Source organism: Chroicocephalus ridibundus, chromosome 2 (genome assembly GCF_963924245.1).
Source record: "Chroicocephalus ridibundus chromosome 2, bChrRid1.1, whole genome shotgun sequence".
NCBI lineage: Eukaryota > Metazoa > Chordata > Aves > Charadriiformes > Laridae > Chroicocephalus > Chroicocephalus ridibundus.
In genome coordinates this window covers 164911501-164926816 of record NC_086285.1, presented here as the reverse complement: position 1 = coordinate 164926816, position 15316 = coordinate 164911501, and the positions used below count along the sequence as shown (strand labels likewise).

The window sequence follows — 15316 nt, the reverse complement described above, 5'->3', positions numbered from 1 at the left end:
AAAGAAGCCGCTCAGATGTTTGTTTTGTGTAAAGCATCACTTCTTCCTTTCTGGGCATGCGTAAGTTTTCAGAATGTATTTCAAACACTTGCACTTGACCTCCTTTGCAGCAATGCTGCTATCTCCTTAATGTTTACATTGAAGTTGAATTCTTGAGTTGCAGTATGTGCTAATTGTTGCTAATTATTATCCTGGGGTGTTATCAACTACCTGGCCAGGAGTGTGGTACCCTTCTTACATAATGTAGAAAATACACTTACTTTTTTATTATTATTTAGTTTTGTACCTGTGATAGGTTTGGAATCAATCGGTGATATAAAAAGGATAGAAACTTAAAAATCTCACTCACTTTTGGTGGGAATTGAGACATCTGATTTCTTAAGCCATTTTGAAATCCCAACCTGAAAATCAGAGGGGTTCTGAGGCGTCTGGCTTGATTCTTTCCTGAGTAAATACTCCTGGTTTCAGCTGAGCCCTCTGCATCAGTATCCTCGGTGGTTCATGGTCCTAGATAATTTTGCCTTAATTTTTTTTTTCTTTCCAAAGCCATTTCTTATCACAGCAGGCATAGCTGCCTTTTAAGAACACGCGCCCCCATTTTCATTATCGACTGGCACGGTCAGGGGAAGGGGTGGCTTTCCAAAAAGAAACGCTGTGTGTTTTTTGTGCTCTATTTATGCAGGGTGTAGAAAGAGATGCAAATGAAGGAATCTCTTCTGTTTGCATGCGTATAGGCAAGCTGGCAGCCTTCCCTTCCAGGAGAGCAGCCTGCCAAAATGGTAGGCTTTAGTTACTAAGCAGAGATTGTCCTTTGGGTGAAGAAGAGGTTAAACGCGCCTCTGTCACTTCTGAGAGTACTTGGTGGTGGTTTTGTGTTTCCCGGGATACAGGCAACTGTTCTCCTTGGCAGTTATTGATACAAAGACCCTTAAATACAGGCAAGAAACAAACTTAACCAATTTTTGTATGGTGCGGTCAATACGTTTCATTCAGATTTAAAACCGTTCACTGACCTGATAATAGATCTTTGGAACTTGCTGGGGAAGACTGCAAAAAGTTAACTGCTTTAAGAGGAGACGGGATGAGTAACTGGAAGAGTTTCATTGAGGGCTGATGAATGACAGAAACAATGCTTGGCTCAGGAAATCCACTCGGATAAAAATAGTCAGAGGCTGTGAGAGCACTTGGAGGAAGTGTCGTCTGTGCCTGCCTGGTGTCGCCTCTTCCCCCAGCATCCGGCTGTGGCCACTGTGGTTCTTCCTTCAGTTGTATGACCAGTGAACCTGCAGGGAGGTCACTTCTGTTTCTATCAGATATTTGTCCCAGCAACTTGGGCACCTCCTGGCTGCCAGGACTCGGCTGTTGCTGGTCCGGTTGCTGTGCTGCCAGCTGAGAATTTCACTTGAAAACTTGGATTTGCCAGTGTGTTTTGAAGTCTCCCTCCTACACGGTGCAGTTCTGCAAGCATCTGGCATGCTTTGCTGTTTGTGGCCATCTTCCTTCAAGTGTAGGGCTTGTCATCCACTTAGATGGATGTCCAGCTCTTGGGCCTGGGAGAAGGACAAGGGTGTTGGGAGGCACCACTGGGACTGAAGCAAATGATGCTCATGTGCTGCTGTCGGACACAGCGTGCTGGGCTTGATGGAATCCCTTCTGACTTGGTTTCCATGAACTTACTAAACACGGCTTCTGTTTCATTCTTGTGGGCTTGAAAGAATTATTATTACTTTTTTTACATTTCACTATGCACTGTGTTGCTTCTGGAAGATCATTTAGAGGTTTGATAAGATGTGTGAACCGATCTAAGAGTTCGCTGTCACCTCACCAAAAGCATGATTCCACTCCTACACGTGTCAGCTTCCCCCTCTGCTCAAGATTTAGTGCTTCCTTAATTATCTTCTTGCAGTTAGTTTTCTGCTTGCTTAATTTGCAGAATTGGGGTCTTAAACAATTTCTTTGGGATATAAAATAAGAAATTTGGGGAAACAATGTCATCCTGAAAAAAAAAAAAAAAAAAAAAATTCCCTTTTGCCTGACTCACTCCAGTAGCCCACCTGTGGCTCCTGTAGAACTTGCTGTTGGTATTTTCTGAAATTCTGAGCAAGAATCATGAGCTTGGGCATGTGCGTGTGTCTATGCACACACTCGCACACGAGCATTTCCAGTAGGAATTTTTCAGACCGTGGCAGGGTGAGAAGCGAAGGGACTGTGAATTCCTGGGAGGAGTGTCTGGGAGCAGTGATAGCCCCCGCTCCTGCCGAGCGCTAAACGTGGGACTGGCAGGGATCTGCCGCCTTGCAGGGAGACAAGCCGGACCTTCTGCTGCGTGGTGAGGCAGCAGCTCTCAGCTCCTGCTGGCTTTCTAATCTGCATCGGAGCAGGACAGCCTGGCACGCGGCACCTGAAAGGTTGCTAATCCACGAGCTGCTAACACATTTGAATTTTAGTTACCGCAAGTTAGACCTTTTTAGGGTCTGAACATGGCAATCTGTTATGCTGTTTTTCCTTTCTTGGGCAAGACATCGTCAAACTATGAAATGTACTTCAGGAACAAACAAGTAGGACATTTGTTTTGTTTGAGAATCTTCCCAAATAATTGTTTCTTGCCCCATTTTCTGTGCGATCTGTGCTGAATGTCAGGAGAAAATGAGTGGGGGGAAGAGGGGGAAGGAAACCAAGGGGCTGTGATGTGACCTACCAAATCCTGGCCGTTGAGGCATTAAATAGGATGAAAGTCTAAGATGATTTTCCAGTTGTAGATGGAGAGTGACTTTTAAAGGCTGCTGGTGGGTTTTTTGAACAAATACATCTTGCTTTCATCCACAAATCTGCTTTTTATATTTTGGCTTTTATGTTACTCTGTTTTACATGAAGGAAATAGTGGCTTAATTCTGATAAGATGCATGGAAATGTATTTACTGATGTTTCGTGAAGCCAGGCTGGTAAAACTTCAGAAATTGTAAATGGTTGCCTGAAAAAGCAGCTTACAATTGAACATGTTTAGTATTCTTAATAAAGGTGATACCTGATTTATTGCTTAGTATTCTGTATAGGGTATTACATGGTAATATTTTTCTTTAAAAATATCTATTGCATTTTACATCTTGTAAGGAGTGTATGTTTCTCTGTTTTAGGGCATAATTCAGAAGATTGTGGACAGTCACAAAGTGAAAAATGTGGCCTGCTATGGGTTACGGCTCAGTCATCTGCAGTCTGAGGAGGTTCACTGGCTACACCTGGACATGGGGGTGTCCAATGTGAGAGAGAAATTTGAACTAGCCCACCCTCCAGAAGAATGGAAGTAAGAGTATAAATCTGTTCAGTGCCAAAATCGAGTCACATGAGTCCTTTTGCCTTGTGTTAAGAAACAACTCTATAATTTTGCTTTATTAAGGGAGATCCTCTTGTGGTGTAATAGAGGTGATGGAATGGGAAAAAACCCCACAGCTTTTCACATCAAAGAGTTAAAAGAAGTGAAGAACACTTTTGTTGTTGTAAGGGGCTTCCTGGAAACTGAGGAGAACAGATGAGTGTTCTTATCTGGGATTTAGAGGAGGCATGAAGTAGGAGCAGAAATCTCCTAGTCGGTTGTCCTCAAAAACCTGCAAAAATTGTGATAAGTGTCTGGTGAACCAGCCCCATCTCAGGTTTTGTCATCCTTAAAAGTTTTAGGACAGGAATCCTATTTGTGGTATAAGCACTCCGCCAATGATATAAAAGGATAAATCTTGTTATTTAAATGAAAACAAGAGAATATTGTTAAGTACTGGATGTATTTAGATAGAGACTAAGTAGGAGAAAGGTAATTTGAAACAAGTGAAATGCAGTGAATAGATCAGTTTATCCCTCTGCAGTTATAAAATGATTTATTGGGTAATTAATGGAGGCCCAGAGCGATGAGGAACATCTGCCTTTCTTCTAACTGGGATATTCCATTATTCCAGGGGCAATGGACAATAGAAAGGTAGCTGCAGAACTTGGTTTTTTTTCATAGCTGAAGTACATTTGCTGAGGTATTTTCATGATACCAGTTAGTTGGTTAAAAGAAGTGCTATGACCCGTGCTCTCTGTTGAAGGGTGAGTTTTCTTCATCTTTTTATCAGAGTAAGCTGAAAAGGCAAAGAACAAGGAGAGAACTTAGGCTGGAGAGGAAGAAGGGAAAATTGTCCACTTTCCTGGTAGAAAGACAAGAGAAACTAAAATTACTTGCAAGAGGACACAATAGTCTACTAGAGAAGATGGGGGAGCTCAGAGTTTTAAAATGCTATTAAACTATGGTTACTAGTTCATTGCAGGGGGGTTGTGCATGTTTTTCTGTGGTTTCTGTTTATAACCACGATTTGTGCGGAAGTCCCTAGTTATTTTGAAGGCTACGCATATCTTCTGCAAAATTATTGTAAATAGCCTGTACTTAATTTCTTGCAAATGGAGTTATAATATACTAGCAGATGTCACAGTTGCTAATCTTCAGTTTATAAATTCTCTTTAGGGGCCCGATGTTAACAAACGCAGCAAAGTCAAACAAGTTAGGAATGTTTAAAACTCAAGTTTCAGATGTGTTGCACATTCTCTTCTGTGCATGTGACACTTCGGTGTTTCTGTATATGCATCAATATTTTTCCTTTGGTACCTTACAAGAAATTTGTCATTGATAATACTGTGCAATCCCAGTTTAGGAAGTAGGGAATTCCTGAATCCTTTCCGTGATCATAGTGTAACCTGAATATAGATGTGAATAATCAATGCTCTGGAAATCTGTTACATAGTGTACAGGTGTCAGTTCCAGTTTTATTAAGCGGTGCAACTCACATGGCACGCATTGCAGAACAAAGTTAATCAGTTGTAAAAGCAAAATTAGATGATCGTTTTGAAGTTTGTGGACAGGAATTGTATCAAATACTCATGAAAGAGCTATAAGATGTAAATTATTTAATACCTTTCCAGAGTGTCATTTAGTGTTTTATCGAACACATACAGCCTGGCATACCTTTTAAACCCATAGAGATTTGCAGTGCATAATCAAAACGCTGCTGTCATATTTGTAATACCATAACACAGAGTGTTTAAGATCATATGACAGTACTTGTAAAAATATTTAGATTAGTAAAGGGGGAGAAGTCTTGGAATGGTTCTTAAATTAAAAGCTTCCTATAGTGTTAATGAATCGGTAACTGACACTGATGCGATTATTTTTATTTTTTTTACTCATCTAAATTAAAGGGGCTGTATATTCAGTGTTCAGAAGTTAGATCTCGGACATTCTCCTGGGCTAATCCAGATACTAGAAGTTACGCTGATCGTCAGTAGTAGGTTGTACACAAAAGTTACCAGAAAAAGGTCGGTTTCCCGTATGTGCAGCTTTTGTTTGGTGCTGCGCTGCTTGTGATCCTGCAGAGGATGGGCTAGTGAAGGGGAGGACTAGGGATGGGACTCGGCTTCAGATGGCACAGCTGTAGTTAGAGCTTAGGAAAAGTAAACAATAGGGGCCTTTAGGGCAACAAGGCCAACCGCAGTTCTGTCACTTCAAATTTTCTTCCCTCTTTCTGTGGCAAACAGTTCGCTTGCAGGAGCACACACAATTTAGCTTTGCCAAACTGGATAACCTCAGTTACGTGGCAAAAGAGGAACAGGAAATCATTGCTTACTGGAAGTCTTTTTTTTTTTTTTTCCCCACCCTCATGTTTGCTTTTATATACTACTTTGACCTTCTTTTTGCTAAAAAAAGGTTTGGATTTTGCACAAGATAGGAGACTTTTGAACTATCTAGTAGCTTTAAAAAAACCCAAACAAACAGTAAAGTCCTAATACTTCATTTTTTCCTACAGAGAAGAAAGATTCGCCCTAAAATTCAGATAAAAGCTTTCTGATAACTGTGCCTGTGTCTTCACTGTATGTTTACTTCAGGAATGTTCATGTTAATTAACTGTATCAAACAAAATATTCTTTTTTCCATTGTGTTTTATTCTCTAGCAATGAAGATAATTCTGTCCGGCACCAGAAAATTTCGAATGTGTCTCAATCATGGTGCCAAAAGTGATCAGAGTTATAATTATTGGAACTGTTTGCTTATTTGTTTGTAGTAGTTTGTTCAGGAAATAAGTATTCTGGAGTCTGCTGTGTTTTCTGTACTGTCTTATTTCTTTGAGTTATACAAGATTTAGCACTACAGAAGCATTGTATAATTTCAATATAATTTGATGTAATTGCTTTAGAATAACTGTAGTCTTCCAAATGCAGGCTGAGAGTTTTGTTCATTACTGAATGCAAATAATATGGCTGCTTTTAGGTTTATCGTACAGTAGCATAAATTGTTCAATGTTCCTTAAACATTGTATGAAGGCCTGGGTACCTGTCCATGCAAGATGATCCCAGGTGACAAGTGAAATACAAACAAAATCCAGGGCTTTTTTATGGGAAGGCAATAAAGACTGGAGTGGATTTGTTTGCTTCAGGTTTCCTCTTAGAGTTTACGCTAGCAAGGCAGACCTGGGCATGTATTAAACTCACTTTTTAATGAAGTAATTAGTCTTCGCTTGTGGTATTATTATTTTAATGACTGGATGCCAAGGGCATGAGGGTGAAAGATGAAAGAGCCTTCCTCCCTTAACCTTCACCTGTACCCTGTACAGCCAGGTGAACTAGGGTTAGCGGGATGTGGGACTCTTAAATCATAGCATCAACTGGTCACTTTTGGTAATACTGAGCCTTCAGCAGCAATCCCAGCAGCTATCCTTTGTCTCTAAAAATGGTATGTGCCAAAACACTGTTACATTTGCTGGTCTTCTTTGTTCCACAAGAGGAGAATCAAGAGGTTTGAGTAATGAATTGTTCCCCATGGTGTTAGACATCTTCCAGTTCTATACTTAAGGCTTGTAGGTAAAGCAGCTCCTTGTGAGCGGGCAACATTCATGCTTTGGCTCTGACAGGTAGAAGATGCCCCAAAGAAGCCCCAGTGCTTTAGCAATCCTGTACTGTAAGTTTTGATAGCTGCAATACAAGTGCCTTGGCACTGACACAAGGGCCAGACCACCTGCGGAATTATTTAATGAGTTGACTAAGTTGATCTAAAAGCTTGGTACCTCTCCGCGGTCTGCCTTCTCCCCTCTTGCTTCCCGTTATCCAGTCCCTTCCCTTTTCTTCTGTGAGCCTTAATGCTTGTCTGATCCCCCAGCAAACTGATTCAGTTCATTAAACTCATATAAGGCTGTTTTCTTGCTCCTTTGTCTGCCCTTTTTGTTCCCATTTCTCCTTTCTGGTCACTTTTCTGCTCACGTGAACCACATCAGAGCTTGCTGGAAGCAACCATGGTTGGGACTGGTGAGATTGTTTCTTTCAGTGCCACGAAATATTAACAGTTGGATCATCCTTTCCTTTTTTGCTCCACAAACTGCCTGGGTAGTGTTTGTATAGATGCAGAGCAGCAAGTAGAATAGTAGTCTTCTGCTTTTATCAAACATAGGGGAAGTCATCGTCAGCTGGTATACTTGCTCAAAAAGCAGACATGGTTTGTGAGAAAGGGACTTGTCGTTCTCATCAGTTATCTGCGTTTCAAACACAGTAGATTTAGAAGATATTGGCAATCAAGCCCATCCTTGAGTTGGCCTTTGGAAGTCAGCCTCTTCATTCCCATAGGCAATAGTCGGAGATTAGGTTATTAAGGTTATAAATAGATAATGAAGGTCACTCTCAGTGACTGTCCCAACCAAGCTGTTTCGCCTTACCTGATTTTCTCATGAGATCCTGTTGCAAACAGCAGTACTTTTCGTGGCTGCTCAGTTAAGTCGACAGCTCCCTGTAAAGCAGAAAGATTGCTTTTCCTATATTGTTTTTAATTCCAGAGAGTAAAGGTGTTCTACATCCTGGTCTAGATCAGGGTGACTGAGGCAATATGTATGCTGCTGAAGGTCTGAGATCAATTCCATTTGCATTTCTTCAGGCCTCTGACTTCTGGCTTGTAGGATGACTGAAAAATAGGAAAAGAGGTGGTGTGGAGTGCCTGCCAGTCAGTATTTCTTCTTAGTACATCAGGAGACCAAATAAAGGATGCTTTTCATTTGTATAGTGTGAAAATTCAACCCCATCTTCAGTATCTGTTATTAAATAAGACATCTGAAACACATGCAGTGAATTCATAACACTTCCCTTGCAGCATTTAGAAGGTCGTCTTTGTCGGGCACTCGATACCCTTGTGGTGGGTTGACCTTGCTTGGCTGCCAGAGCCCACCCAGCCACTCTCGCTCCCTCTCCTCATCAGGACGGGGAGAAAACAGGATGAGAAAACCTGCGCGTCAAGAATAAAGACAGATCACTTACCAAGTGTGGTCACAGGCAAAACGGACTCTAATTCAGGAAAATCCATTTAATTTCTTGCCAATTAATATAGATTGAGGTAGTGATAAACAAACATTAATAAACACATCCCCCCTCCCCTTCTTCCCAGGCCCAGTTTCTCCCCTTCACTCCTGGCTCCTCTCCCCCAAACAGTGCTGGGGATGGGGGTTGTGGTCAGGATGAAAAGCTGGACGTGACCTGGCAATGGCCCAGAAAGCCAACCACGTCCTGGGCTGCATCAAAAGGAGCATGGCCAGCAGGGCAAGGGAGGGGATTCTGCCCCTCTGCTCTGCTCCGCTCTTGTGAGACCCCACCTGCAGTGCTGTGTCCAGCTCTGGGGCCCCCAACCTGTTGGAGTGGATCCAGGGGAGGCCAAGAAGATGCTCCGAGGGCTGGAGCCCCTCTGCTGTGAGGACAGGCTGAGAGAGCTGGGCTTGTTCAGCCTGGAGAAGAGAAGGCTCTGAAGAGACCTTACAGCCCCTTCCAGTACCTAAAAGGGGCTACAAGAAAGCTGTAAAGAAAGATTTTTTAGCAGGGCCTGTTGTGACAGTATATGGGGTAATTGCTTTAAACTAAAAGAGGGAAGATTTAGAGTAGATATAAGGAAGCAATTTTTTACGCTGAGGGTGGTGAGACGCTGGCTCAGGTCGCCCAGAGAGGTGGTAGATGCCCCATCCCTGGAAACATTCAAGGCCATGTTGGATGAGGCTCTGAGCAACCTGATCTAGTTGAAGATGTCCTGCTCATCACAGGGGGGTTGGACTAGATGACCTTTAAATGTCCCTTCCAACCCAACCTATTCTATGATCCCAGCCCCTCGGGGCCGCTCCTCCCTCCTCACCCCTCTCCCTGCTCCAGCGCGGGCCCTGCCCCGGGCTGCAGTCCTTCAGGGACAACCTGCTCCCGCCTGGGCTCTCCACGGCCGCAGCTCCTGCAGGAAATATCCCCCCGCTGCGGCCTGGGGCCCTCCCCGGCCTGCAGGGGGGGTCTCTGCTCCAGCGGGGTCTCTGCAGGGCTGCAGGGGATCCCTGCTCCGGGCCTGCAGCACCTCCTGCCCTCCTCCTCCTCCGCCCTGGGGCTCCCTCTGCTGCTGCTCCCTCCTTGCCTTCCTCCTCCTCTGCCTGGGCCGCCTTCGGCCCTTTCGCAAACCTCTTTTTCCCCCGGCGCCCCCAGCTTGGCTGAGGGGCTCAGCTGTGTCCTGCGCTGGGGCCCTTGGAGCCGGCTGGGACCGGCTGGGACCGGCTGTGTCCGGCACGGGGCAGCCCCGGCCGCTCCACACACAGGCAGAGCCCTGACAGGGCCTGGGCACCCAGTACAGCCCCTTGGGGCAGGTACACTTACTAACTTTTCTTTGCTTTGAAATCTTTGAAAATATCTTGTCCATTAACTGTCCCCCAGAAGCGCCGTGTGCTGATATTCTGCCTTGGGCATAAACCATGTAGAAATCCATTCAGATAAAGCCGTAGCTTTTGTGCTCAAGGAAGTGGCCAGTGGTGGTTTGCAGGATACTGAATTTTCCTTAGTTGACTTCACTCTCTGATTTACAAACTCAAGTTGCACACCAGCCTTTTTTGATATGTATTTGGCAGTCCCTCGCAATGATTTATCAGAGCAATAATAAAATAGATACCAGAATTTGTATTAACATCCAATAATCTGACAAAGTGCAGCTCTGATGGGAAGGGATGAAAATGTTTTAATTAAGTGGGAGGTGCTGCAAGACAGATAACCAGTTAGCCAGTCACCTTCAAGTATCCGATTAGCCAACTTTTCTTTGCTCAGAGGTTGGATCTTCACTTTTGAATAATACTCTTTTTCCTACTTGCTGTTTCATGTGGAAACCTGCTGCCATGGAGAGGAATTCAAATAGATAAAGGATGAGAGAATACAAGAAGAAAAGGCACCTGGGAAACTGTGAGAAATCCATAAGGACAGTTTTCAGAGAGCAGTGTTGGTTTTAATCTTAAAATGTAGGATGCGCCGGGTTATAGAGTCAACAAAATGCAAACAAGTAATTTTTTACATAGATTTGTTTTGTTTCCTGAGAGTCTCGGTAGTGGTGTTCAGCGGTAGATTTGAGGGGATGTGGCAGAGGCTGGGCGTAGGGAGTTCTGCTTCTGGACACTATGCTCATGCTGCTTTCTCTCCTTAGCCCTTAAACGCTAAAATTTTACTGAATAACTAGATATCTTCTATGTATATGAAAGGTAAACAGTGATCAGTAATAGAAAGTGAATGTGCATGCCTCCTCAATTAGAGTAATTTCTGAGAATTTGTCTTAATTGTGACTTTGAATTTTTTTTGTTTCTATGTCTGTGTCGTCGTATCACAGAATGGTTTGGGTTGGAAGGGACTTTAAAGATCATCCAGCTCCAACCCGCTGCCGTGGGCAGGGACACCTCCCACTAGAGCAGGTTGCTCAAACCTGTCCTGCCTGGCCTTGGACACCTCCAGGGATGGGGCAGCCACAGCTTCTCTGGGCAACTGTTTCCAGTCTCTCGCCGCTCTCATCGTAAAAAATTTCTCCTCCCTCAGGTTTTTTTCCACCTCTGTTGTGTATCCTGCAGTCTGAAGACTCTTTACTTTGAAAACATGTTTTCTGTGTGTAAGAAGACTGAGCATGCATTTTCCTTTATGACATAAACTTGCCATGATATGAAAAAACTTAATTCTATATATTTTATGTGAATGTAATTACAGTTTCTAAATGCTTTCCGTATTTTAATGATTTCTGATGGGACAGTGTGTTTTCAATGAATCTTTCAAAGCAAAGAAGAATACTACAGCTTCTGTTTGCCGTGGAATCCTAAGCAGCAGTAACTCCTAGGAACTTTTTATCACATTCCCCTATAAATCTTGATTGCAGGCAGCCAGATCACTTGCTGAAAAGACGTTCTTGTCCTGCCGAAAGCAATAGATTGAAATGTTGCAATATGTGCTCTTACCATCATGAGTAGATTGCTAAATATACTTATTTTGGGGAAGGGCTGTAAGAGTTTTATACTTAGGATATGCTGTATTGGCACACCGAAAGGGATGAGGACATTTATTATCAGAATTTCATTGCAGGAATGTGTTAGAGGGGGAAACATGCAGGGCATGTCAAACATCGTGGGCTGTTACCTCAGGACAAGCAATAGGATTAAATTTAGGGCTTGGAAGTAGTAGTTTTGGGTTTAAGAAGGGATACGAATTTGGTATACATCACGAATCAAGGCTTATTCTGAATCTGCCTTGCTCTGTGATGTCCTATTAACTTGAAAAATATGACTGTCATGGTGAAAACTGCTTCATTCGGCTTCTGCGTACATCTTGGTGATGAATAAGGAAGAAGAAAACCTTTTTACAGAGAAATCCCTTCAAAACCTTTGGCACAATTCAGAGGTGAATATTGCAGCGCTTAATCAGAGGAGGAGTGGAGTCATGTTCCTTGAGTAAGCCCTTGTTTTGTCTGTAGGATGTGGCTCCTGGTGAGTAACAGTGGTTGCCAGTCTCACTTGGAGCAGTGGGATCTGTGTTTTAAGTACCACGCTTGTGATAACCAAAGATAAAAGCTGTTACCAGGGCATCATGTCGGTGGTTATGGCAGCTTGTCTGCTGTCGTCACATAATTTGGGTTTCCCTTCCTATGGATCTGGCCCTCATAGCTCATCTGCTGCAAGTCTTGGTGCTTCAGTCCCCACTGAAGCTCTGAGAAAGCAGCAGGGGTTTATGTTTGTTTCTGTTGCAAAGGTGCTTTGTAAATATTTTTATGAACTGTCAGATACTACATTCCAGTTCTGCGAGTAATCAAAAGAGAAAATTTCCCCTTAGTTTTCTGAGTTTGTTTCCGATTTTATCCTTATTTTTAAGAATGTTGAAGGCATCTATTTGTGAAGAAATCTCCATTATTTATTTTGTCTCACCAGTTCTCTTTTTCTTGCTTTTCAGATACGAATTGAGAATTCGATATTTGCCAAAAGGATTTCTAAACCAGTTCACTGAGGACAAACCAACTCTAAATTTTTTCTATCAGCAGGTATGTTCCGTTCTACTGCTCTTTTCTGTCGCTGGCAAAAAATTGGGAAATTCTGGCTTTGTTTATGCCGATAACATGTTACTGCAGAAACAGAAATTGGTAAAATTGAAGGTTGCATATATAAAGCAGAAAGGGGATGAAGCTCATGGCATCTTTTGCCTTGAGAAGTGATAAGGAATATTTTCCAAAGACAAGGTAATTCTGCAGTTGTTGTCTTAACTTGGGTAAAATTTACTATTGTTCAGCTGTCTTCGTATAGTTGTTTCACACTTTATTAAAATGCTGGATTTCTTTATTTTTGCAAGTGCAAATAAGTGGGCAATTTCACTACGACCGTGGAATTTTTTTCCCACCCATATGATTAGGTTGTTTTCTTGATTTGAGTATCTCTTACTGATTAGTGAAACTGCATTATGGTAGAAGTTTCTAAAAATAAAGCACCTAAATCTTCGTTTTCTTCACTTAAGTAATTTTAATCACAGGGATATCTCTTAGAGAAGTCTGGATGAGAACTGTTACAGTATCCCCTAATGTTAAGAATCCATGTGTCTCTAAAGATTCAAACTTAAACTTTCTTATTTGCTGCTTGTTAGGTGGGTCTTTTCCAGCGTTAGGATGGTATGCTGTCTGTGTTCATACACCGAAATACTGTTACTGCTTCACAAACAGTTTGTGTTACTCATGGTGACAGGTTTGTGACCCAGATACGTTTTTATGTCAGTTTTAAGCAATACTTTGCACTTCTGTATGGAGGATTAGCTTTAATCTAGATTCTTTAAAGGAGTCATTTTATGGAGTATTGTAACGATAGAGATAAGGTAAGAATGAGAGGCAGAGAGGGCTTGTGAAGTCAGATGAAATGGCAGAGCTCAAGAACTACACCAGGAAAGCTCGGGAGTTTTGTTTTGAAATGGGAATATTATTTTTGGTTTTTTACTTGATGCAATTTGTTGTGTCAAAGGAACAACATTATGAAGTGCTGATAATTTTACTCAAACCCCAAAGGCTTCTACCAGGAAAACTATTCCCATGGGCTGCTGTTCTTTTGTTTGTGTCTCTGCCACATTCCAAAATATCCTGATCTTCGGTTGGTTGCTTGGGGCATACCATAATTCTTGAGCAACATCCCCTAAAATTAGGATATAACTGGAGCTGCTCCAAAGCGTTGGCACGCTTCTGCCCTTGTTAACAGATGCGTTTGCAGATGAGGAACTAGGAAACAGTAATTCTGATTAAATTTTCTTTTTAAGTTTCTAAAAAGAGGAAAACATAATCCTCCCCTTAGTCTAATACTTTATCTGACAGCAGAATATTGAATTAATACGCTCGTATTAATTTCTTAAATGTCTTCTATCTTTGATTGTATACACACACATTTCTGCTAAAGGATTTTTAATTATTTTAATGTGTGATGAAATTCTTGTGTTGATGTATGACGGAGTTGACTTCTGAGAAGACAATTCTGGTGCAATTCTGTCTGAACTTAGCATTCTAGTTTAACTGATCTGTGTGATATGCTTGTTTCAGCCTAAAAATGTCTGGATTTTGGTGACTTTTTAGTACTGCCTGCGGTTCTTCTAGTAACAACAAAATCGTGTTCCTCATGCAGTACCTCCACAGCAGGTGACTGACTTCATTCACATTGGCTTTAAACATAGGAGAGCTGTGTCTTCCATGATGCAGAAGTGGGTGATGAGCTCCAAAATAATTTCCTGAACATCATTTCCCTATCCAAGAGCAGGGAATGCTGCAGCATCCTCTCATTTGTGCCTCAGAGAACTCTTTCTTTCAAGCACGGAATTTTTTGTAGCATTTTCTGAGAAACACATTTTTACTAAATTTCCGGAAATCATTAGAAACGGGTACAAATGTCTCAGAATAGTAAGAAGGTTTATGAAAGGTAGCAGGAACTGGTATGCAAAGATGACAGCTCCCCGTATCTGACGATGGCCTGTATCCTACTTCTATTATAAAATTAAAATCAGAGGTTCTAGTCTCCTTGCTCTGCGCACTATACCTTTTTTTTTCTCTTTTCTTCTCCACCTTATTGTGAGGTATTTCAAACTCTGGTTCTTCAAAAGTCATGGTTCTTGGTTCTGGGGTGCTTCAAGGTATTTGGGTCATCATTGTCATGGAAATCAGGTGCACAACTTTTCAGAGCTGTCTTCTCTGTCCATGACTCTGTTTTGCTCCATAAGTCTCACTTGACCATTTGAATAAATTACAACAATTACTTTTATCTAATAAGAGTGTTAAGGCAACCCCACTGGCTTATGAAAAGAAGGCAGGAAAAGAATTTGTGGAATAATGCCAGATCATAAAACAGACCTAAAACATAGGAGAATGTGGAAAAACAAGGAAAGACAATTTTTCACATTCTGGTCCCCTCTCATTGTTATTCCCACAACATTTTAACATTCTTTTTTGCTAACCACAGCTCACCCTTCGCAATCAGACGTATCATCTCGTATGTAGGCAAGAAGAACAGAATGTATGTAAATCATAGAGTCAGCTAGGTTGGACGGGACCTTTCAGATCATCTGGTCCAACCATCAACCTAACTCTGACAAAAACCATCACTAAACAGTATCTCTAAGCACTGTCTGCCCATCTTTTGCATACATAGATATCTTGAGCTTTCTGCCCAGAAATAACTATGTTAGAAATAATCAACATAGGACCCAGTTACAGAATTAAAAAAAATCCAACAGAATGACTCTTCTGTAATCAAATTGGCTTTTGTAGATGTAAAAGTCAAATATGTTGCTCTTTCGTTATAAATGTTATAAATGAGAAAAAGATTTTGAGGACCAGATGCTGCCTGTGACTAAATCTCTCTTTTCAAATGAGGCTGAGAACCTATTGCTAACTTGATAACGCCTAGACACATGTTGTCTGACTTATTAAAAATGTACATCAAATTAAAAAGTTCATGGAGAAGGAAAAGAAATATGGTGACCTCTGTCA

General features: G+C 41.9%; 1 protein-coding gene across 11 annotated transcripts in view; it reads left to right on the top strand.

Moving 5' to 3' along the window:
• Nucleotides 1-15316, top strand: part of PTK2 (protein tyrosine kinase 2) — a 222768-nt gene that overhangs the window by 100814 nt on the left and 106638 nt on the right. For all 11 annotated transcript variants that reach the window (XM_063327608.1, XM_063327605.1, XM_063327606.1 and 8 more), the window contains 2 exons: nt 3135-3301; nt 12262-12349. In XM_063327608.1, the coding sequence (XP_063183678.1) occupies nt 3135-3301; nt 12262-12349 (255 nt within the window). The remainder of the gene's footprint in view (nt 1-3134; nt 3302-12261; nt 12350-15316) is intronic.